Source organism: Aspergillus costaricaensis (genome assembly GCF_003184835.1).
Source record: "Aspergillus costaricaensis CBS 115574 unplaced genomic scaffold BO79scaffold_5, whole genome shotgun sequence".
NCBI lineage: Eukaryota > Fungi > Ascomycota > Eurotiomycetes > Eurotiales > Aspergillaceae > Aspergillus > Aspergillus costaricensis.
In genome coordinates, this window is record NW_020291805.1 from 47,717 (window position 1) to 68,941 (window position 21,225).

The 21,225-nt window shown below is 52.0% G+C and overlaps 6 protein-coding genes across 6 annotated transcripts; 3 read left to right on the forward strand and 3 right to left on the reverse strand.

Moving 5' to 3' along the window:
• Positions 1-697: 697 nt before the first annotated feature.
• On the reverse strand, positions 698-2,258 carry BO79DRAFT_225217 (uncharacterized protein; the record flags this gene model as incomplete). Its single annotated transcript, XM_025683724.1, has 9 exons — positions 698-700; positions 734-797; positions 992-996; positions 1,144-1,311; positions 1,382-1,456; positions 1,608-1,641; positions 1,776-1,847; positions 1,933-1,997; positions 2,214-2,258. The coding sequence occupies 9 exons, from the start codon at positions 2,256-2,258 to the stop codon at positions 698-700; spliced, it is 531 nt and encodes a 176-aa protein (XP_025542971.1).
• Positions 2,259-2,338: 80 nt separating this feature from the next.
• BO79DRAFT_188689 (glutamate synthase (NADH)) lies at positions 2,339-9,586 on the forward strand. The gene is made up of 4 exons (XM_025680610.1): positions 2,339-2,762; positions 2,869-2,909; positions 2,971-6,320; positions 6,371-9,586. The coding sequence occupies exons 1-4, from the start codon at positions 2,587-2,589 to the stop codon at positions 9,182-9,184; spliced, it is 6,381 nt and encodes a 2,126-aa protein (XP_025542972.1). The 5' UTR covers positions 2,339-2,586; the 3' UTR covers positions 9,185-9,586.
• Positions 9,587-9,796: 210 nt separating this feature from the next.
• Positions 9,797-10,786, reverse strand: BO79DRAFT_139250 (uncharacterized protein; the record flags this gene model as incomplete). Its single annotated transcript, XM_025678187.1, has 1 exon — positions 9,797-10,786. The coding sequence occupies one exon, from the start codon at positions 10,784-10,786 to the stop codon at positions 9,797-9,799; it is 990 nt and encodes a 329-aa protein (XP_025542973.1).
• Positions 10,787-11,429: 643 nt separating this feature from the next.
• Positions 11,430-12,158, reverse strand: BO79DRAFT_207304 (EMI1 family protein). Its single transcript, XM_025682149.1, has one exon. It carries the CDS (start codon positions 12,113-12,115, stop codon positions 11,435-11,437), a length of 681 nt encoding a protein of 226 aa, XP_025542974.1. The 5' UTR covers positions 12,116-12,158; the 3' UTR covers positions 11,430-11,434.
• A 253-nt stretch (positions 12,159-12,411) lies between these two features.
• On the forward strand, positions 12,412-17,335 carry BO79DRAFT_235466 (cytochrome P450). The gene is made up of 5 exons (XM_025684479.1): positions 12,412-12,608; positions 12,667-14,418; positions 14,474-15,009; positions 15,565-15,764; positions 15,819-17,335. Exons 1-5 carry the CDS (start codon positions 12,419-12,421, stop codon positions 17,269-17,271), a joined length of 4,131 nt encoding a protein of 1,376 aa, XP_025542975.1. The 5' UTR covers positions 12,412-12,418; the 3' UTR covers positions 17,272-17,335.
• Positions 17,336-19,114: 1,779 nt separating this feature from the next.
• On the forward strand, positions 19,115-21,084 carry ilv3C (putative dihydroxy-acid dehydratase; the record flags this gene model as incomplete). Its single annotated transcript, XM_025687783.1, has 3 exons — positions 19,115-19,532; positions 19,616-19,827; positions 19,891-21,084. The coding sequence occupies 3 exons, from the start codon at positions 19,115-19,117 to the stop codon at positions 21,082-21,084; spliced, it is 1,824 nt and encodes a 607-aa protein (XP_025542976.1).
• Positions 21,085-21,225: the final 141 nt, after the last annotated feature.

Sequence of the window (21,225 nt, forward strand, 5' to 3'; positions counted from 1 at the left end):
CTCTTTTCCGGGTTTCCCAGGCCACTTGGGGATGACTTACCATGTGCAGCAGCGCACTTTCAGCACAGGCCGACCAACTGATTGGGACAGAATCGGGGATAAGCACTGTATCCCTGCGTTGCCCCACTTATACAACGCCCAATCATTCCATCCAGCTGGGCCCTTTCCCTCCTGCTCTGGTCGAACAGTTGGAGGAAGATGAGAAACTGCGAGTCGTGTAGCCCAGACGGTCTCACCATCCATTGACCATCCTAGCCATGGCTTGCACACGGGCATTGAGATGGGCTTTCTGGTATATGCGGTGCTCCAAATATTTAGTAGGTACGGAACGCTTGGCGTGTCTATAGGGCTCCTGCTCGGTACTTTCTGTACCTGCTATACGTATACACTCCTACTAGTATGTTGCAAATATTCCTTTGACTAACAGTGCTTGCACCACCCAAGGCACACTGTAGCTCATGATATGAACCGAATCTTTGCGAACTGTTGGTAGATACAGTTGAATTGGATTGAGATTCGATCATAGCCGTCACGACCAGGATTAATCATCCGAGAATATACGAATTAGTGTTCAGGGAATAAGACCACCAGGTACATACTGTGGTTTGTGATCGCATTGTTAGGTTTCGTACATTAAACTAGAGAAAGGTGACTTATGATCCCATGAGCATGAAGTGGAACAGGCCACCCAGGGCATCTACTTCTTCCATTTGTGGATTGTTGTAGGTATCACCACCAGGACGATCATTTTCCGGTTGATCCAACCTCTCCAACAGCTCTCTGGGTCCTCTTCTGACCTGGGTGGGTATGCCAGCCAGCCCACTTGATAGAAGACCGGCCAGGTCTCTCACCTGATGGGTCAATTTGTAATTAAGAGTTATGGTGCAGACATGAATGCCAGAATGGAGCTGTGCATGATGGGGAAAAAAAACGTTTCATGCCCACTTGGAGGCAGTGCATTAATACAATGGAGACCAAATCCTACTACTACTTTGACTACTACTACTATGTTGCGTCCCGTAATCTGATTGAATACCACAAACTCGTCGGTGTCCGTATTGAACGAACGAAGGGAAACAGCATTACGGGACGATACGAAACAAAGTACCCAGTAGACTCCCACTAGCGCCGTCAGCGGACAACCTTTTTCTGTTTCCCTTTTTCTTCTTTTTGGCCCGGGCCCCACCGGCCTGGATCTTGACGTAGCCAAAACCTAATCTTTCTGCGGAAGGTTGTAAAACCGTCATGCTGATTGGTGGACGCTAGTCTTATCTCCTTCTCTAGAACAAATCCCCGGCTGGAGGTGAAGTACTGTAACAGTCAGTTCAGTCTCCCTTGGTGAATGGGGAAAAATGGCTAATCTATTCTCTCTCCATTCCACCTCTCTCCCTTTCAACACAATGAGCGGATGGAAAAGCTTTCTTCTCTGAGACAAGTCAGAAACCCTGCTGCCAGACTAACTCACAAGCCAGACAACATTTTTAATCCACAAAAAGTCGACGTAAGCCACTCACTCTTACACCACCCACCTTCTTATTTTATTTTATTTTATTTTATTTTTTTTTTTGCCTTCTGCACCATGATGACAGAAGCAATAACAAACTTACCTCTTGTAGATCACCATCGTGTATGCATATGGAACTACATCATACACGGGATATTCTGGTGACTGCCGGCAGTGATGCAGCAGAGAGAGGGCAACAGAATGATGAATGATTGATGGGATTGATTGTCATTCAATGCGCCTTTCCTTCCACCCACCCCCCTTACAGTACCCTCCGTAGTGTACTCCGTAGTAGGCGCTAGAATTCATTGCCATCTGCCAGCCCGCATTAGTTCCTTTTTCCCTGCGCCCGTCAACAACCACCGTCTGACTGCTTACACCTGCCTGGCTTTAACCTACTAACTACGACTGTCTTTCCTTTTTAGCACTCCGTCTTCGCTCCTGAAGCTAGGTAAGCTACGATTTGCCACGGGAATCTCTTGATCATCCCCACCTTCGGTAATTTTCGGTTTCCGTACCATTTGGGCGTTTTTAGAGTAGATTGGATCTGGCGGTGGATTCACCCGACCTGAGCCTACTAGTAGTACTACTACTGGAGGTGCGTTCATCCGCCCAGAAGACCGAGAAGGGAAGGGGGGTAACCCCAATTTTACATACTGGTTTGGTACGGAGTATCGGAGGAGTCTCGAGGTGAATCCCCGGACCGCACCCCCCCGTAGTAGGAGCTCCCGCTCTCTCTGTCTGTCTTGCCCATTTTATTATTCCCTTCCCTCCCTCCCCCTCCCCTGGTCGCTTCTCTCCTCTCTTTCTCTCTCTTCTTTCTCCCATTATCATCCCACAAGGAGTCAGACGCTGGGCCATCACCATTAAAAGTTTCTGAATTTTGCCCCTTCCTTGCCCGCGTCATTGTACACCACTCCCCCCCGTCTTTGTGACGACATCGTTCTTATCTATAACAGAACGAATTGCCCCCCCTCCCCCGCCCCGACTTGTTCCGCGGCGATCCCATTGTCCCCCCATCAACAACCACACCAATTCCCCTAGATTCGCTACTCCATTTTCTGTCGGCCACCGGCGGAAGAATGGGTCTGAACTTGGAGGAAATCTATGGCAAACCTATAGTGGACGAGGAGACTCCGAATGAGTATTCGGAGTACCAGCCGAAGAAGGGATATGGCTGGGCAAACACCTTGCCCGAGAGGCAAGGTCTTTATGACCCCGAATACGAGAAGGATGCTTGTGGTGTAGGCTTTGCAGCGTAAGTGCTCAGCAAGGAACCATCTCCCCCTCAAGGTGTGATCTTTTATGATTGCGCCCTGGGCTTCATGGATCGACGGGCTAACAGCAATTCTCTCGCAATCTAGTCACATCAAGGGCAAGCCTAGCCACAAGATTGTCAGTGATGGTAAGCACCTACAATCCTATATGCCTAGAAGGGTTGGGAGTATACTAACTGACTTCTGCAGCTCGCAATTTGCTTTGCAACATGACCCATCGCGGTGCCGTTGGCTCGGATGCTCGCGATGGTGATGGTGCTGGTGTGATGACCAGTATTCCCCATAAATTCTTTATCAAGAACTTTGCCCGTGAGGTCGGAGTTGATCTCCCTCCCCTCGGTCAGTATGCTGTCGGCAACCTGTTCTTCAAGCCTGAGGAGGAGTCCGTAAAGGAGTCTGTACAGAGCTTCGAGGAAACTGCCACATCCTTGGGACTACGGGTGTTGGGCTGGCGTGAGGTCCCCCGCGACTCTACCATTCTGGGCCCCGCCGCTCTCTCCCGGGAGCCTACCATCATGCAGCCTTTCGTCGTTCTGAAGTCGGCTTATGGCGAAGGAAACAAGCCAGAGCTTACCGACCCAGAGCTGTTTGACATGAAGACATTCGAACGTCAATTGTATGTCCTGCGAAAGCGGGCTACTCACGTCATCGGTCTCGCCAACTGGTTCTATCTGTGCTCCCTGAGCAACAGAAACATTGTTTACAAGGGTCAACTGGCCCCCGTTCAGGTATACCAGTACTACCATGATCTGGTAAACGTTGACTACGAAGGTCACTTTGCTCTCGTCCACTCCCGTTTCTCTACCAACACATTCCCTTCTTGGGATCGTGCACAGCCCTTGCGCTGGGCCGCCCACAACGGTGAAATCAACACCCTTCGTGGCAACAAGAACTGGATGCGCGCCAGAGAAGGTGTGCTGAAGTCGGACATTTTTGGTGAGGAGCTGGATTCCCTGTACCCCATTGTTGAGGACGGTGGTTCCGACTCGGCAGCGTTCGACAACGTTCTTGAATTGTTGATGATCAACGGTGTGCTTTCATTGCCTGAGGCGGTCATGCTTATGATCCCGGAAGCCTGGCAAGATAACCCGGCTATGGATCCGGCCAAGGCTGCTTTCTACGAATGGGCGGCTTGCCAGATGGAGCCGTGGGACGGCCCGGCTCTCTTTACCTTCTCCGACGGTCGCTACTGCGGTGCAAACCTCGACCGTAACGGTTTGCGTCCTTGCAGATTCTACGTGACAGATGATGACCGCATCGTTTGTGCCTCGGAGGTCGGTGCTGTAGACATTGACCCCGAGCGCGTGGTCCAGAAAGGTCGTCTGCAGCCTGGAAAGATGCTCCTCGTCGACACCGTGGCTGGACGCATCATCGATGACTCTGAGCTCAAATACACTGTATCTCACAGACATGACTTTGCTTCGTGGCTGGATAAGGAGCTCCTCAAGTTGCCTGCCATCAAAGAGAGCCTGGACGAACAACGCGTGGACTTGACACATGCCTTGGACGAAACGACCATTCAGAACGACCCTCGTCTGAAGGCCTTTGGCTACTCATTCGAGCAAGTCAGTCTACTCCTTGGTCCCATGGCCGCAGACTCCAAGGAAGCTCTGGGATCCATGGGTAACGACGCCCCCTTGGCTTGTATCGCTAAGCAGCCTCGTCTTATCTACGAATACTTCCGCCAACTCTTCGCTCAAGTCACCAACCCTCCTATTGATCCTATCCGAGAGGCTGTTGTTATGTCCTTGGAGTGCTACGTTGGTCCTCAAGGAAATCTTTTGGAGATGGAACAGTCGCAGTGCCACCGTTTGTTGCTTCCTTCCCCCATCCTCAGTATCCCCGAGTTCAACGCCCTGAAGAACATTTCCCAGGCCCACAAGGACTGGACTGTGAGGACCATTGATATCACTTTCGAAAAGGAGAAGGGCGTTCCGGGATACCTGGAGGCCCTCGATGCCATCTGCGATGCCACCACCGAGGCTATTCAGAACGGTGACAAGATCCTCGTCCTCTCAGACCGTGCCACTGGTGCGGACAGAGTTCCGGTGTCTGCCCTTCTAGCAACCGGTCTTGTTCATCACCATCTGGTCCGCAACAAGTGGAGATCTCTTGCTGCCATCGTTGTGGAAACTGCCGAGGCTCGTGAAGTGCACCACATGTGTGTCCTCGTCGGTTACGGAGCTGACGCCATCAACCCCTACCTTGCTATGGAATGTATCTTGAAGATGAACCGGGAGAAGCTGATCCGCAAGCAGCTTCCCGATGAGAAGGTCATCGAGAACTACAAGGCTTCCTGTGATGGTGGTATCCTTAAGGTTATGAGCAAGATGGGTATCTCTACCCTGCAGTCATACAAGGGTGCTCAGATCTTCGAAGCCCTCGGTATCGATGACAGTGTTATTGACCGTTGCTTTGCTGGAACTGCAAGCCGCATCCGTGGTCTGACCTTTGAATTGATTGCCCAAGACGCGTTTGCTTTCCACGAGCGTGGATACCCCTCTCGCGAGATTGTCGATATCCCCGGTCTCCCAGAGTCGGGTGAATACCACTGGCGTGACGGTGGCGAGGAGCACATCAACGACCCTGTCAGTATCGCAAACATGCAGGATGCTGTGCGCACGAAGAACGACAAGTCCTATGAGGCATATGCCAAGGCTGAGCACGAGCAGATCAAGAACTGCACCCTCCGTGGTATGCTTGATTTTGATTTCGAGCAACGCACACCGATCCCTATCGATCAGGTCGAGCCCTGGACCGAGATTGTTCGTCGATTCGTTACGGGCGCCATGTCGTACGGTTCCATCTCCATGGAGTCTCACTCCACCCTTGCCATTGCAATGAATCGCCTTGGCGGAAAGTCGAACACTGGTGAAGGTGGTGAAGATCCCGAGCGAAGCAAGCTGTTGGAAAATGGCGATACAATGCGGTCCGCCATCAAGCAGATTGCCTCTGGTCGATTTGGTGTAACATCTCACTACCTTGCCGATGCCGATGAACTGCAGATCAAGATGGCACAGGGTGCTAAGCCTGGAGAAGGTGGTGAGCTTCCTGGTCACAAGGTTGTCGGCCCCATTGCACACACCCGTTACTCTACTCCCGGTGTCGGTCTTATTTCGCCGCCACCCCACCACGATATTTACTCTATCGAGGATCTGAAGCAACTCATCTACGACCTCAAGTGCTCCAACCCTCGCGCACGTGTCTCTGTCAAGCTTGTGTCGGAAGTTGGTGTTGGTATCGTTGCGTCCGGTGTCGCAAAGGCCAAGGCTGATCACATCCTGATCTCTGGTCACGATGGTGGTACTGGTGCCTCTCGTTGGACCGGTATCAAGTATGCCGGTCTTCCTTGGGAGTTGGGTCTGGCCGAAACCCACCAGACTTTGGTTCTCAATGACCTGCGTGGACGTGTTGTTGTGCAAACTGATGGTCAACTTCGTACTGGTCGCGATCTTGCGGTCGCTTGCTTGCTCGGAGCCGAAGAGTTCGGGTTCGCTACGACCCCTCTGATCGCCATGGGCTGTATTATGATGCGCAAGGTAAGATGAATCTGGAATTTCTCCTTGGAACCGTGCTAACTCATGCTTAGTGTCATCTCAACACCTGCCCTGTCGGTATCGCAACTCAGGACCCGGCACTTCGGGCCAAGTTCCAGGGTACGCCCGAGCACGTGATCAACTTCTTCTACTATGTTGCCAACGAGATGCGTGCTATCATGGCCAAGTTGGGCGTTCGCACTGTGAATGAGATGGTTGGACGTGCCGAGCTTCTTAGGGTCCGTGACGATATCCGGAATGCCAAGCAGGAGAAAATTGACTTGTCGCTCATTCTTACTCCTGCCCACTCCCTGCGCCCCGGCGTCGCTACCTACAACGTCCGCAAGCAGGACCACCGTCTCCACACTCGCCTCGATAACAAGCTGATCGCCGAGTCTGAGCTTGCCTTGGAGAAGGGCCTCCCTTGCAGAATTGAGTGCGACATCGTCAACACTGATCGTGGCTTGGGTGCTACCTTGTCTTACCAGGTCAGTCGCCGTTATGGTGGCGAAGGCCTTCCCCAGGATACCATCCACGCCAACATCAAGGGCTCCGCTGGTCAGTCATTCGGTGCTTATCTTGCTCCTGGTATCACTCTTGAGCTGGAAGGCGATGCCAATGACTACGTTGGTAAGGGTCTCTCGGGAGGTCGCCTTATCATCTACCCCCCTCGTGGTGCTGCATTCAAGGCTGAAGAAAACGTCATTGTTGGTAACACTTGCCTTTACGGTGCTACTCGCGGTACTTGCTTCTTCCGCGGTATGGCTGCTGAGCGTTTCGCTGTCCGTAACTCCGGTGCTACCGCAGTCGTTGAGGGCGTTGGTGACCACGGTTGTGAGTACATGACTGGTGGTCGCGTCCTTGTTCTTGGCTCGACTGGTCGTAACTTTGCTGCTGGTATGTCTGGAGGTATCGCCTACATCCTGGATATGAAGCAGGACTTCCACTCCAAGGTCAACATGGAAATGGTTGAGGTGTCCGGCTTGGAAGATCCCGCCGAGATCGCCTTCGTTCGTGGCTTGATCGAGGATCACCACCACTACACCGGATCGGAGCTCGCCGCCCGTATCTTGCTGGACTTTACTCGTGCCCTTCCTCACTTCGTTAAGGTGCTGCCTACGGATTACAAGCGGATCCTACAGGAGGAAGCTGCCAAGGCTGAAGCCGCCAAGAAGGCAGAGTTCTCTTTGCCTCAGCTTCCTAGCACTCCAGTTCCTGCGGAGAAGCCCAAAGCTCAGTCCGACGATGCCAAGAAGGTTGAGATGCTAGATATCGAAGATAGCATCAGCGACTCTAAGACTGAGAAAAAGCGGTCTGCGCTCATTTTGGACAAGACCAGGGGCTTTATGAAATACAACCGGCGCAGCGAGAAGTACCGCAACCCGGCAACTCGTACGCGTGACTGGGCTGAGCTTTCTAATCGCCTGAGCGAGGATGAACTCAAGTACCAGTCCGCGCGCTGCATGGACTGTGGTGTGCCTTTCTGCCAGTCTGACACTGGTTGCCCGATCTCCAACATCATTCCCAAGTGGAATGAGTTGGTGTTCCAGAACCAGTGGCAGGATGCTCTCAACCGGCTACTCATGACGAACAACTTCCCTGAATTCACTGGTCGCGTTTGCCCTGCTCCTTGCGAAGGTGCTTGTGTCCTTGGCATCAACGAAGACCCCGTGGGTATCAAGTCTATCGAATGTGCCATCATTGACCGTGGTTTCGAGATGGGCTGGATGGTTCCTCGCCCTCCCAAGACTCGCACGGGCAGGAATGTTGCGATCATCGGCTCTGGCCCTGCAGGTCTCGCTGCTGCCGATCAACTTAATCGGGCTGGCCACACCGTTACTGTTTACGAGCGTGCTGACCGTATCGGTGGTCTTCTGATGTATGGAATTCCCAACATGAAGCTGGACAAGAAGGTCGTGCAGCGTCGCGTTGATCTGATGGCTGCTGAGGGTGTCAAGTTTGCTGCCGGTACCCCCGTCGGCCCAGAGCATGAGATCACGCTGGACTCTCTGCGCCAGACTAACGATGCTGTTATCATTGCTACTGGTGCCACGGTGGCCCGTGACCTGAAGGTCCCTGGACGTGAGCTTGACGGCGTTCACTTCGCCATGCAATTCCTGCACCGTAACACCAAGTCTTTGCTGGACTCCAACCTTGCCGACGGGGCGTACATCTCCGCCAAGGACAAGCACGTCGTGGTCATTGGTGGTGGTGATACTGGAAACGACTGCATTGGTACATCTGTGCGTCACGGTGCCAAGTCTGTCACCAACTTCGAGTTGCTGCCTCAGCCTCCGCCGGAGCGTGCCCGCGACAACCCGTGGCCTCAGTGGCCCCGTATCTACCGTGTCGACTACGGTCACTCCGAGGTCAAGACGCACATGGGCAAGGACCCTCGTGAATACTGCGTCATGTCTAAGGAGTTCGTTGACGACGGTAGTGGCCGTGTCAAGGGTATCAACACGGTTCGTGTTGAGTGGACCAAGAGCGCTTCTGGTGGCTGGGACATGAAGACCGTTGAGGGCAGTGAGCAGTTCTTCCCCGCGGACCTTGTTCTTCTCTCCATGGGCTTCCTTGGGCCCGAGGACCGGGTTCTGGGCGAAGAGATTGAGCGTGATGCCCGCAAGAACGTTAAGACGCCGCCAGGACATTACTCCACCAGCGTTCCGGGTGTTTACGCTGCTGGTGACTGCCGCCGTGGCCAGTCTCTCATCGTGTGGGGTATCAATGAAGGTCGTCAATGCGCCCGTGAGGTAGACACCTTCTTGATGGGCATCAGCTCCCAGCTCCCTGTCACTGGTGGTATTGTGCGCCGGCCCGCTATCGATGCCGTCCCTCAGGCTGCTCAGCAGACAGTATCTGCTTAAGTCCATCAGGGGGTTGCGCCTTGCTGCTAAATCCGCTAGACGGGTTCTAGCGTTGCCCGCATGAAACCTCCGTCATGATAGCAACGAATCTACGAATTCCTATGTCGAGAAGAGAAAAAGTGTTTTGATTCGGCCAGGCAATGTTGGGTGGCTTATATCTATCACGGCAATTACTTTGATCTTAAATACGATACGTTGCGTCCGTCTTCATGGAAGTTTAGGAAGGGATACAGTCCGATGGAATTATATTTTACTTGGTTTTGTTATTTTGAAGGATGATTTGCAGCGTTCTGTTCCTTCTCAAAAGAGGTGCGAGGTGTCGGAGCGTTTGTGATTTCCGTCCAACACATTTTGATGTACATATTCTCTTCATGACCAAATCAATCCCATGGTTCAGTCCATCTATTCCCCTTTCCGATTCATAAGAACGCACTAGTAGAAATCCCGAAATACCATCTATCAAAGTAGTATGTATGGCTCCGCAGAGTAAGTGCATATGACCGGACTCCCATATACTTGACGCATGCCAGTTGCGTGGTATATACACAGCCTCTTAACCCCAGCCAAGCCAGTCTAAGACAAGTATAGTAGAATAGAATAGGACGGGCAGACCTACACCCACTCCCTAGTATCCATATCCTCATCCTCATCAATCTCATACCCCTCCTCCCTCTCATTCACCTGCTCCCAGAACTCCGCCCCCATAACATCCGACGCCTTCCTCTTTCTCATCATCTTCCTCATCTTCCTCTTCTCCACTCGACCCCCCTTAACCGGACTCGGCCGACGAGGAATCACCGCTCCAAACCCACCATTACCACCGAAAGGACCAGCACCACCAGCAGCAACAGAAAACCTTGCAAAATCCCTCTGCTGTGCCTGCCTCGCATGCATCACCGCCACCTGCATCAAATACCCCTCCTCCATGAGAAGGACCTGGTCCAGGAAGTCCCCGCCCAGGAAACTCAGCGCGTCGTAGACGATGTTTAATCGGAGCGTGCTGATCTGGGACATGTGGTAGAGATTGCGGTAGAACATTTCGTTGTCGAGTTGGGTGGGGGGTTTGCGGATGGGTTTGAGGGGACGGTGGATGATGGGGTGGCTTCGTGGTGGGCTGGGTTTGGGGATGGTGGGGGAGAAGGTGGATGAGGAGGTTAGGGCTGCGGTGGAGGAGGTTGCTGATGTTGTTGTTGTGCTGCTGAGGTCGATCCAGGAGGTGGAGGGGGAGGATTGGGGTGATGGGGTTGGGGAGGGGGAGTAGATGGGGATTTCGGTGATGGGACCCCAGGTTACGGATTTGGGGGGATGGAAGTGGTAGGGTGGTGGTGGTGGTGGTGGTGGTGGTGGTGGTGGTTGTTGTTGTTGTTGTTGCTGTTGCTGTTGGTAGTGAGGGTGGGTGAAGGAGGATGGGGATGGGAATGGGAATGGGGGGTGGGTGGTTGTTGGGGCTGGTGGTGGGATTGATGTTGATGTTGATATTGATGCTGGTGGTGGTGTTGGTGTTTGTGGTCTGTGTGGAAGTTGACGACGTTGAGCTGGAAAGGCAGGTCCTTCGATAGTATCCAGCGTCTTCTCCATGTTCGTGGTCATATTCACGTCCATGTTAGGGTAGTTCCTGAGGCTGCTAGCCTTGATAGTAGTAGTAGATTCAGAACTCGAGTCTTCCGTATAATTATTGGTGGTAGTCAGCATGGCAGAAATGCGATGGAAGAGCGTGCGCATGCGATATGTGGCGGTTAATGGTAATTTCAGTCTCTGCTTGATGCGAAGAGGTTTCTTGAAAGACCCAAAAGGACGCATCATATCAGATGTTTATTGTTCCTGAGGAGTTCATATCGTAGCCATGGTGCTTGAATGGCCCAATGGTTGGCTGTTGGTGGTTGCTGGTGATGACAAGGGTGCTGTTGTTATGTGAGGTCTATATATAGGAGCTGCACAGAGGAGGATAGGTCAAGAGGAATAAAGACACATCGGGATTGTCCGTCGGAAGCAAGTTGCTTTATTGTGTGCGTGAGAGACGGAGACTTCCTTTGTCCTGGGGATAGTGGCTGAGACAATTGGGATGCTCAGATGATGATGGGTGATTGATTTCTGCTAATGCTATTGTACAACGTGCCCCACGAGTTCGGGAGACAGGTATCCATCTACATGGTATCAAATGTGAAAAAATGGGAGATCCCTAGGTATGTGTGAAGAGATCTGACACAAAGACGAAAAAATGGATGGGGTCATGATTGGTTGGCTTCTTTTTTAGGCCGTAGCAGCTTTCTGCCGCGCTGCTTCTTCTTCCTCTGCCTGCATTTCCCGTTCCAGGGCCGCGAAATCCCCGGAGAACGCATTCTGCACCGGCTCTGTCCGCACGTCCCACACGTCTTCGCTGCTGGGCCCTGTCTTGTACTTGATGGCTTTCTTCCGGTTGTGATCGCGGATTGCCTTCCGGCGCTGCTGATCCGGTAACGTGCGGGTCTTCATGCACATCCAGAAGTTGTCCCAGTGTTCGCTGCAGGACCGCAGCTCACCATAGCGGTAGACGTTGACAAACTGGCCTCCGAAGGACTGGCAGAAAAAGGCATAGTCGAATGCGGAGCGACAGGACATGGTATCATCGTATAGGGATTCGGGGGCAATGGACGAGGGAGGTGCTTGAGGATCGGCGGAGTTGGATGGGGATGATGCGGAATCGGATGATGTGAAATTACCAGCGGATGGTGTCTGCTGCTGCTGCTTTTGACCACTTATATCGCTCTCCAGGCTGGCGATCAGCGTCTTCCATTCTGCGTCGGCCTGCTCCTCGCGGGTGAGAGTCCGGGGTTGCGGTGGTTGTGAAGGTGCGGAGGTGGTCTCTGGAGGGGTTTGTGAGGCAGGAGAACTGGAGGCAGCAGGCGTAGAAGACTGGCCCTCTTTAGGGGCGGAGCTCCACCACCAACCCATGGCAGTGACTGGTTTCAATTGAGGATAGAATGGGAGTCTGCGGGGGATGTTTGGATGGGGGACAAGAAGAGACGGCGGAATTAAGTTGAATGGATTCAAAGCGGATCGAATCCTAAATTTCACCCGAACGCGCCGTGACGGTAAGGCGGAGCTGCCCCACACCACCAAAGATATAATACCCGTCACATCATGTATTGGTCCAGATCATCCAGTCGACGTCATAGTTGGAGACTCCAGGAACAGCGTCTCTTGTTCTTCAGGAACCCCTCTAGCTTCCTGCACAATGCTGTGAGGTCTGCAGAGATGATGCGAATCCCCTATCGAGCGGTGGTGCCGCGCGCAACTCTACCCCATGCACGCTTCAGTAGACCTTCTGCGATTCCTTCCTTGACAAAGGCGTTCATCGTCAGTCGGCGTACTTCGTCACATGCCTCTTTCATCGAGACTGGGCACATTGATGTGAAAGACGACGAGGGTCTTGTGTTTGTGAACAGTATGAGTTTCGCGTCTCAGATACTGTATGCCTTGCTAACTATCCATCTTGGGAGTAGATATCTTCCCGTCGAAGCTACAATGGTTGCTACAAGGCCCGCTGAGCGGGACTAAAACCTACGAAGAGGCGTTGAAACGAATCAACAGACCCCATCTGGCGGCGTCGGATCCATTGCATATAATCCGCCGTGTCTTCCCCCAGAGCCTGAACGTCGACATCCGGGAAGTCATTCCGCGCTTCAGAGAAGGCGGTGCTTTTGTGAAATATGTTCGCAAGGATGGTGTCCGAGACACTGACATTGTAACCGCGGTGCAGGACCATTTGGAGCACAATCCTATCCGGCCCTGGTTCAACCCGTTTCAGCAGGTCAAGGTTGCCCACGTGCATGGCAGACCGTGGATCGAGGATCTATACCGCATCCCAAGCCAGCGGCTGCGCGTGGAATTCCTGCCAGGCTCCGTTGATGGAGCCGCAACAGAGCTGACCACGGAAACATTGTATTCTTTCTTCAGGAGATATGGAAAATTAAGGGACATTGAGAGACAGCCGACCGATTCGAAGATCGCACCGAGGTATGCCTTTGTGTCGTTCACGCGGCAAAAGTACGCAGTCATGGCCAAGAACTGCATGCACGGGTTTACCATCCCGGAGCAAGAAGGCGGCGGCAAGTCCGGAACGAGGATCAAGATCAAGTACGAGCGGAAGATCAAGTTATCTGTCATCAAGGACTGGATCCTGAACCATCCGAGGATCGTGATCCCTGCCATTGCCGCACTCATTGCAGCCATCACTGTGACCATCTTCGACCCAATCCGCACCTTCTTCATCGAGATGAAGATCAAGGCAACTTTGCAAACTGAAGAGAACAGTGTCCTTCAATGGATCCGGAATCAGGTCAACAAGGCTAACATCATCTACTTCGGGCGCCAAAGGACAGACCCTCGTCGTCTCACTGCGATATGGGAGGATCGCCAGGGAGACATTAAGCAGTTGCAGTCCTGGCTGATGGAAAATGCCGAGACATTCATCGTCATCCACGGCCCTCGGGGCACGGGAAAGCGAGAGCTTGTGTTGGACCGAGCCCTTGAGAACTACAAGTACAAGGTCGTCATCGATTGTAAACAGATCCAAGACGCCAAAGGCGATACTGCAAAGATAGCCCGTGCTGCTAGCCAGGTCGGTTACCGGCCTGTGTTCTCATGGATGAACAGCATGAGCAGCTTTATCGACCTAGCTGCGCAGGGCATGATCGGCACCAAGGCTGGCTTCTCTGAGACATTGGATGCGCAGCTCAGCAAAATCTGGCAGAATACTGCCACTGCCCTAAAGAAGGTTGCCCTGTCCAACAGGAAAAATGATGACAAGGAAGCACACCTCTCAGACGAAGAGTACCTCGAAGCTCACCCTGAGAAGCGTCCCGTCGTAGTCATTGACAACTTTCTGCATAATGCCTCTGAGAGCAGTGTGGTGTACGACAAGATCACCGAGTGGGCTGCAGGCCTCACAACCGGAAATATCGCTCATGTAGTATTCTTGACTACCGACGTTTCCTTCTCCAAACCTCTGAGCAAGGCATTGCCAAACTCAGTGTTCCGGACCATTTCCCTAGGCGATTGCTCGCTCGACGTGGGCAGGAAATTTGTCCTCAGCCATCTTGAGCATGGGGCGAAGGATGGAGCCAATTCAGGCCAAAACATGGAAGAAGTAGGAGACTTGGGTACCCTGGATAGCTGCATAGAAGTACTGGGAGGCCGAGTGACTGACCTTGAATTCATGGCACGGCGCATCGAGACTGGAGAAACGCCCAGAGGTAGGTTGGATCCACTTTGGCTGATCAATGGCGCGTATGGCTAAAAATAAAACAGCGGCAGTTAATCGCATCATCGAACAATCGGCATCCGAGATCTTGAAGATGTTTGTCTTTGACCCTGACATCGAATCCAAACAGTGGAGCCACGAACAGGCCTGGCATTTAATTAAAACGCTAGCCCATTCCCAGGATGGCACTTTGCCGTACAATCAAGTTCTCCTCTCCGATCTGTTCAAGGAGAACGGCGAGGCCACCCTCCGAGCCCTCGAGCAAGCCGAGCTTATCGCAATCAGTTCCGTCAACGGATGCCCTGACGCAGTGAAGCCTGGCAAACCCGTCTATCGGGCGGTGTTTAAGCGGTTAACGGAGAACAAGACCCTGAGTAGCCGGCTGGACCTGGACATCGTCAAGCAGCTGCTGAGTAGTGAAAACAAGAGCATTGGGAAATACGAGCAGGAGCTGCAGGTATTGGGATCTCTCCCCAAGCAGCCTCGGGAGCTCAGCGCACGGATTCAGTGGCTCCTGCAGAAGGTGGCAAGTTCGCAGAACAAGATCAGCCAGTATGAGCACGAGAGTGCCATCTTACAGAAGGTGTTGCGCAGAGAGCATTGACCACGAGGAAAATATGTATATTTCTGTATCATTGATAGTAATGACTAGTTAGTTGCATTGAATGAATGATGAGCCATAAATAGTACAGAGAGTAAGTACTAAGTAGTAAACAAGTTGAAGATGAAACCAACCGGGAACGACTTTAGCCGCAGGCCAGATCAGGTGTGGCTGAGCTAAGCGTCACAGCCCGTACGGTAATTTACTGAATAATCCAGTTTGGCCATCATTTCAAAGCAGCATCAAACTCTCGTTTCTATTTTTTGCTTCAGGCGTTGCACAAATCTTTCTTTACTTTTTATTTTTATTTCTTCGATCTTCCCCTTCTGAATGGGAATTGTTCATTTACCTTTGGTGTATATCGCGCTCTCTTTTTCTGGATATCCATGTCATATCATCTGTGATCGCAATCCCCGTCCTTCTTTTCCCTAATTCTGCCCCCGTTTTCGGGCCGGTTCTTCCTCGTTCATTACGATGGAACAGTATGACTTGTTAGCGCCAGGGAATCTTGTACGATTCGTCGGCGATGTTCTCAAGTCAATTGGATGGCCAGCCATAGTGGCTATTCTGGTCTCCATCTGCGTGGTGACTCGTCTCATCACCGAATATCAGAGTCGTTCTCGTGGGATCTCCGAGGGACGTCCGCGTCCCGTAAGGACGGTGCCATATTGGCTGCCCTGGCTAGGCCATGGCCCGGCCTTTGCCTGGGACCATGTCGATCTCATTCAAAAGTCCAGGTTTGTCTACAAATCAGCCAAACAGCTGCTGCAAACTTCTCACCAGTTTTACAGAAAGTCGATGAAGGAGGCCGTGTTTGGAATCTACATGGGTGGCACCAAACATGATGTGGTCGTGTCCCCATCCATGGTCAACTCGGTATTGGCTGCTCGGGGTACCTCCTCGACGGACCTGATCAATTATGCCCTTGAGAAGATCTTTGGCGACCGAGGTGTGATTCGTAAATTGAATCCTGTAGACCATCATACGCTCAACCACAATATCCCCAACCTTCTCATGCGGGAGCCTTTTTTGACCGAAGGCACCAGAACCGCTACCCGCCTGATTGAACGGGAGATCCCTAATTTGGTGACCAACTGCCGAAGCATCGTGGACCAGATGCTGTGGGAGCGTGGGAGCCAGGCTATTGTCGTTGACGGGGAAGACCCGCTTGCCTGCGAGGTGAACTTTTTCGCCCTCATCAGAAGGTTCGTTGGACACGTTACTACGGCAATTTTCATGGGCGAGGCCATTCTTGAGGCTTTCCCTGCCCTGTTGGAAGATGTGTTCACGCTGGACAACCAGTTTGTGCCTCTGTCCATGGGCATCCCTCGGTTGGCCCACCCTGGGGTTTCTGCAGCGCATGTTGCCCGTCGACGGCTCCTCGATTCTCTTACAGAGTACCATCAGGCCTTCGTTGCTTGGGATGATGGGATTGATCCTGGACTCACGTTTCGAGATCTTGACGACATCTCGGAACCTCTAAAGGAGCGGATCCGCAAATGCAAAGAGTTAGGACTTTCTGCAAGGTCTAGCGCACCTACACATCTATCCTTGCTTTGGGCGATGAACGGAAACTCCCCGAATGTTGTCTTTTGGCACCTTCTCCGGATGTATGCCAGCCCTACGCTCCTGGAAGAGATTCGCAAGGAGGTCGCTCCTTATGTGAAGATTGTCCGGCAGGAAAGCGGCTTCGCTTTCCAAGAAGCCCCCAAGCTGTCAATCGATACAGAAGCGCTAGTCAAGTCGTGTCCGCTGTTGAAGGCAAGCTTCTATGAGACATTGCGCTTGGATTCAGCGCCTCTGTCGTTCCGAGGAGTTACCGCTGACCTAACCATCACGGAATCCGCTGAAGATGCTGCTATCGCTGGCGTAGCGCAGCCTCGGTCCTATGAACTCAAGAAGGGCGATACCGTGGCTATTCCGCACGCTGTTCTCCATACAGACCCAAAATACTTCGCGAATCCTCGTGACTATGACCCGATGAGGTTCATCTCGACCGACTCCGAAACTGGGCAGAGGAAAGCGAACGTGCACACCATCAAGCCATTTGGTGGCGGAGTATCTGGATGCAAGGGCCGTGCCTTTGCAGAGAGGAAGCTCCTTGCGTTCGCCGCGGCAATCATCACCATGTGGGATGTCAAGCCAGCCCAAGAGGGAGGCTTCACCATTCCTGAGCATCGACCGTCTGGCGCGGCATATCTGCCTCGGAAGGATGTCCGGGTGCGGATCACACAGCGGGCTTAAGGAGCGGTGGGGGCTATAGTACATTTATTTTACGAGTATAATCTGAAATACCTCTAATCAATCTAAGGAGTCAGTGATTCTGACAAAGTTTGTAGACCGACTGGGCGCAGGAACAGCCGAGTCCTCATGCGGCGTTATGATGCTGCACACATATTCCTTAGCAGTTGTGCCTCCACAATATCATCACCATCTTCGACCCTTATATGTGCATACCTGCCATGTTCGTCTCCACAGATAATTTGCAATCACTGATCCTTCCTTTATCGTTCAAGGCAACTTGAAGAATCTTTCTAGATGACGGAGAATCACCTTGCCGGGAACGTTTCCCAGATGTCGGCTTTGGAGTATCTCAAAGAAAAGACATTATGGAGGTCGGCTACTTGTGACGGTAGGCCAAATAATCTGCTGTTAGGTAAGACTGCCATCCGTGGCATGATCTAGGTTATAAGACCACGTCTATGTTTACGCAATGCCAGCGATGATACACGCAAATAAGATGGTTAAAGATGGTTCTGAGGTTACATGTCCAATCTCTATCAAGTCCTTTACATGCTTCGGTCTTCCGAGCGAATCTGAGCAAACGAGATCAACATAAGCATTCTGGCCCCTGCATCCGGAGTGCTGTTCTAGCGCTCCGATAGGACAAATGAGGGGAGAAGTAAGTAGGATCTTTGGTTTAGTGCGCTGATCAGCCCATGGCCTCTTGGGGCATCCTTCGAAAGACTTGGTGCTCCAATCGGAGGACTGGATTCCACCTAACCTGCTGTGTCAGCGGAGATGGACTCGGAGTCACCTGGATTTCTCGTCATTTTGTCGGTTTGTTTGGACTTCGTCAGCCAGTGACGGATATGTTAATACCCTTGATGCCTCACTTCACGGAGGCGCCAGTGGGTTGGCGCTATACATGCATTATAAGCGGCACTACCATTTCTCGTCTCCTTGGATCATTTCATGATCAGTATATATACATTTCAACCCTTGTGATACACTTCTCTATACGTTCATTGGCCTTGCATTGATCTAGGTCTCTTCTATTCATAATGGATATCTCCCCTGCCGAACGATTTCCACGGCACACGGATCTTTGTGATATGGAGGGAGTGATGAAAAACATCTTACAAGAGTTCCAAAATAAGCCCGTGTCACTGGCAAAGTTATCTTGTACTTCCAAACTCCCCTTCCCTCCACCTTCAGGGGCCGATGGTCTGCCTCGAAGTGTCCCAGGTACCTCTTATGACGCGGTCTGATCGCCGGACAAGAAATTACTTGGGAACTGTGTCCGACTCTCATTACCATAGCTTACCAACCACGCTTGAAAGACTTCGGTTGGATTTTATCTTTGTAATGCGGAGAGGGAGCTGAGACTACACAGCCAGTTTGCTAGTGGAGGAGTGCCTATGCCTTGGCATTTTACCAGAGAAGGACTAGATTATTGACACGGAGTTCGGTTCCATTATGTTCTCGCTCATAGATCCTCTAAGCTAATTGAGGCTGATCGGTTGGTTATCAATGCTCGGGCCTCGTTCTCTTCCGTTCCTCTTAACAGCAACTGTAACTGTTCGCTAGCATGTCGATTGAGAAGGCTCTGGCGACTTAGCCCGAAGGTTAGGTAGACTACCCAGGTACCGAACCTAGTGCTTTTTCGGTTTGAAGCTAGCAACTAGTCTTACGAAGCCAATGGGGAGAGAGAATTTGGGGGTATGACGAGCTTATGCTGCGGAAAAGAATCCGGGCAACCTACCCACAATCGCTCATATAACATCATTACGCCCCATCTCAATTGCAGACAACATTCGATTTTCAAGAAAATATCGTGTTGCTTTGCCCTCATAAAATGTCAACCATGGAGAATGAATCGCACACCCTGCCTCAAAGTGACTATGACCTATCGACCCCCATAACCTCCACCTCTGGACTCCGTCAAGGCCTATCATCCTATGGTGATGCGCATTTCTCTCTTTTCCTGCGAAAGGTCTTCATCAAGGCCCTGGGCTACTCCGATGAGGCGCTCTCTCGTCCCATAATTGGCATTATCAATACTTATTCCGGGTTCAATCCATGCCACGCCAATGCCCCTCAGCTGATCGAAGCCGTGAAACGGGGAGTTCATCTCCAGGGAGGGCTTGCCATCGAGTTCCCGACTATTAGTATCCAGGAAAGCTTTTCTCATCCAACAAGCATGTTTCTGAGGAACTTGATGAGTATGGATACCGAGGAGATGATTCGTGCTCAGCCGTTGGATGCGTGCGTTATGATTGGAGGTAGGACATGCCACTTTTCCCTCCCTATCTGCAAACACTTAGGAAGTAAAATCGGGATTTGCTGTTCAGCTAACATCTCATAGGCTGTGATAAGACTGTTCCTGCTCAGTTGATGGGCGGCATCTCTGCCAATAAACCCATCCTTCCGCTTATCACAGGTCCGATGTTGCCGGGGAGTCATCGCGGGAAACGCATTGGGGCTTGTACGGATTGCCGGAATAATTGGGCAGCGTTTCGAGCGAAGGAAATTGATATTGAAGAAATATCGGCTATTAATGAGGAGCTGGCCCCGACGGTTCGTATTATCGTTTATGATCCTCTAGAAGACCTTAATATTTGCTGATTATAATTGCTGCAGGTCGGAACGTGTGGGGTTATGGGAACTGCTAGTACAATGGCATGCATCACAGCGGCTCTAGGTATGATGCCGCTGCGTGGTGCGTCCGCGCCAGCAGTCTCCTCAGCCAGAATCCGAGTGGCCGAGGAAACAGGGGCAAATGCAGTGGCGGTGGCACGCGCTGAACGACGACCTCAAGATATCCTCTCCAAGGAGTCCTTTTTAAACGCCATCACGGTGTTACAAGCTATCGGAGGTTCGACTAATGCTGTTGTACACCTAATGGCTATTGTGAACAGACACCCCAAGTTACAAGGGGTAATCACTTTGCAGACTATAGAGGAAGTCGGCCAGAGGACACCGCTCCTCATTGACCTAAAGCCAAGTGGTGACAACTACATGAACGACTTCCACAATGCAGGTGGAATGTTGGTGTTGCTTCATACTCTCCGCCCACTTCTTCATCTCTCAGCCATGACCATAAGCGGTCAAACCTTGGGCGAAGTACTGGATTCTTCACCGTTCAGGACATTTCCCCTTTCGCAGCAGATCATCAGACCGCTAACTGATCCTCTCCACCCTTCATCCTCGCTAGTCGTCCTCCGGGGAAATATCGCGCCCGATGGAGCCGTCATGAAGGCATCTGCATCCAAGGATCGACGATTGCTCTCTCATACTGGACCAGCCGTTGTTTTCGAGAACTCCGTAGATCTTGCTAAGCGCATCGATGATCCCAACCTCGAGGTCACTCCCGATTCAGTCTTGGTTTTGAAGGGCATCGGGCCCATAGGCAACCCCGGAATGCCTGAAGCAGGCCTGATACCTATCCCTCGTAAGCTTGGCTCCGCAGGCGTCAAGGACATGCTGCGGCTGTCCGATGGACGCATGTCAGGAACAGCAGGAGGTACTATTGTTCTTCATATATCACCCGAGTCAGCGCTGCGGGAGTCGCCCTTCGGAGTGGTCCAAACAGGAGATTTAATTACTTGCGACATTACGACGAGAAAGCTTCAGCTTGAGATTTCAGATGAAGAGCTGAAACGGCGAATTGACGCCCGGAAACAGGCGCTCAAAGCTAGCGGGGCGGAAAAATCGCATGCCAAACAGAAAAGAGGTTATCGGGGACTGTATGAACGATCGGTGAACCAGGCACAGGACGGCGCTGATTTTGACTTTCTCGCAGCGAGTGGGCCATCATTAAATGATGGAAAGTGAACCATTGATATTGAGTTGTCGTAGGGAAGAGATAGGTAGATAATCGACAGCCCTGACCCAATGCCCTAAGCCCTTTGTTCCCGCCGAAATAGGCAAAAGTAGATGCAACGCGCGGAACGCGTTCCCCAAATCGGGCGGCGC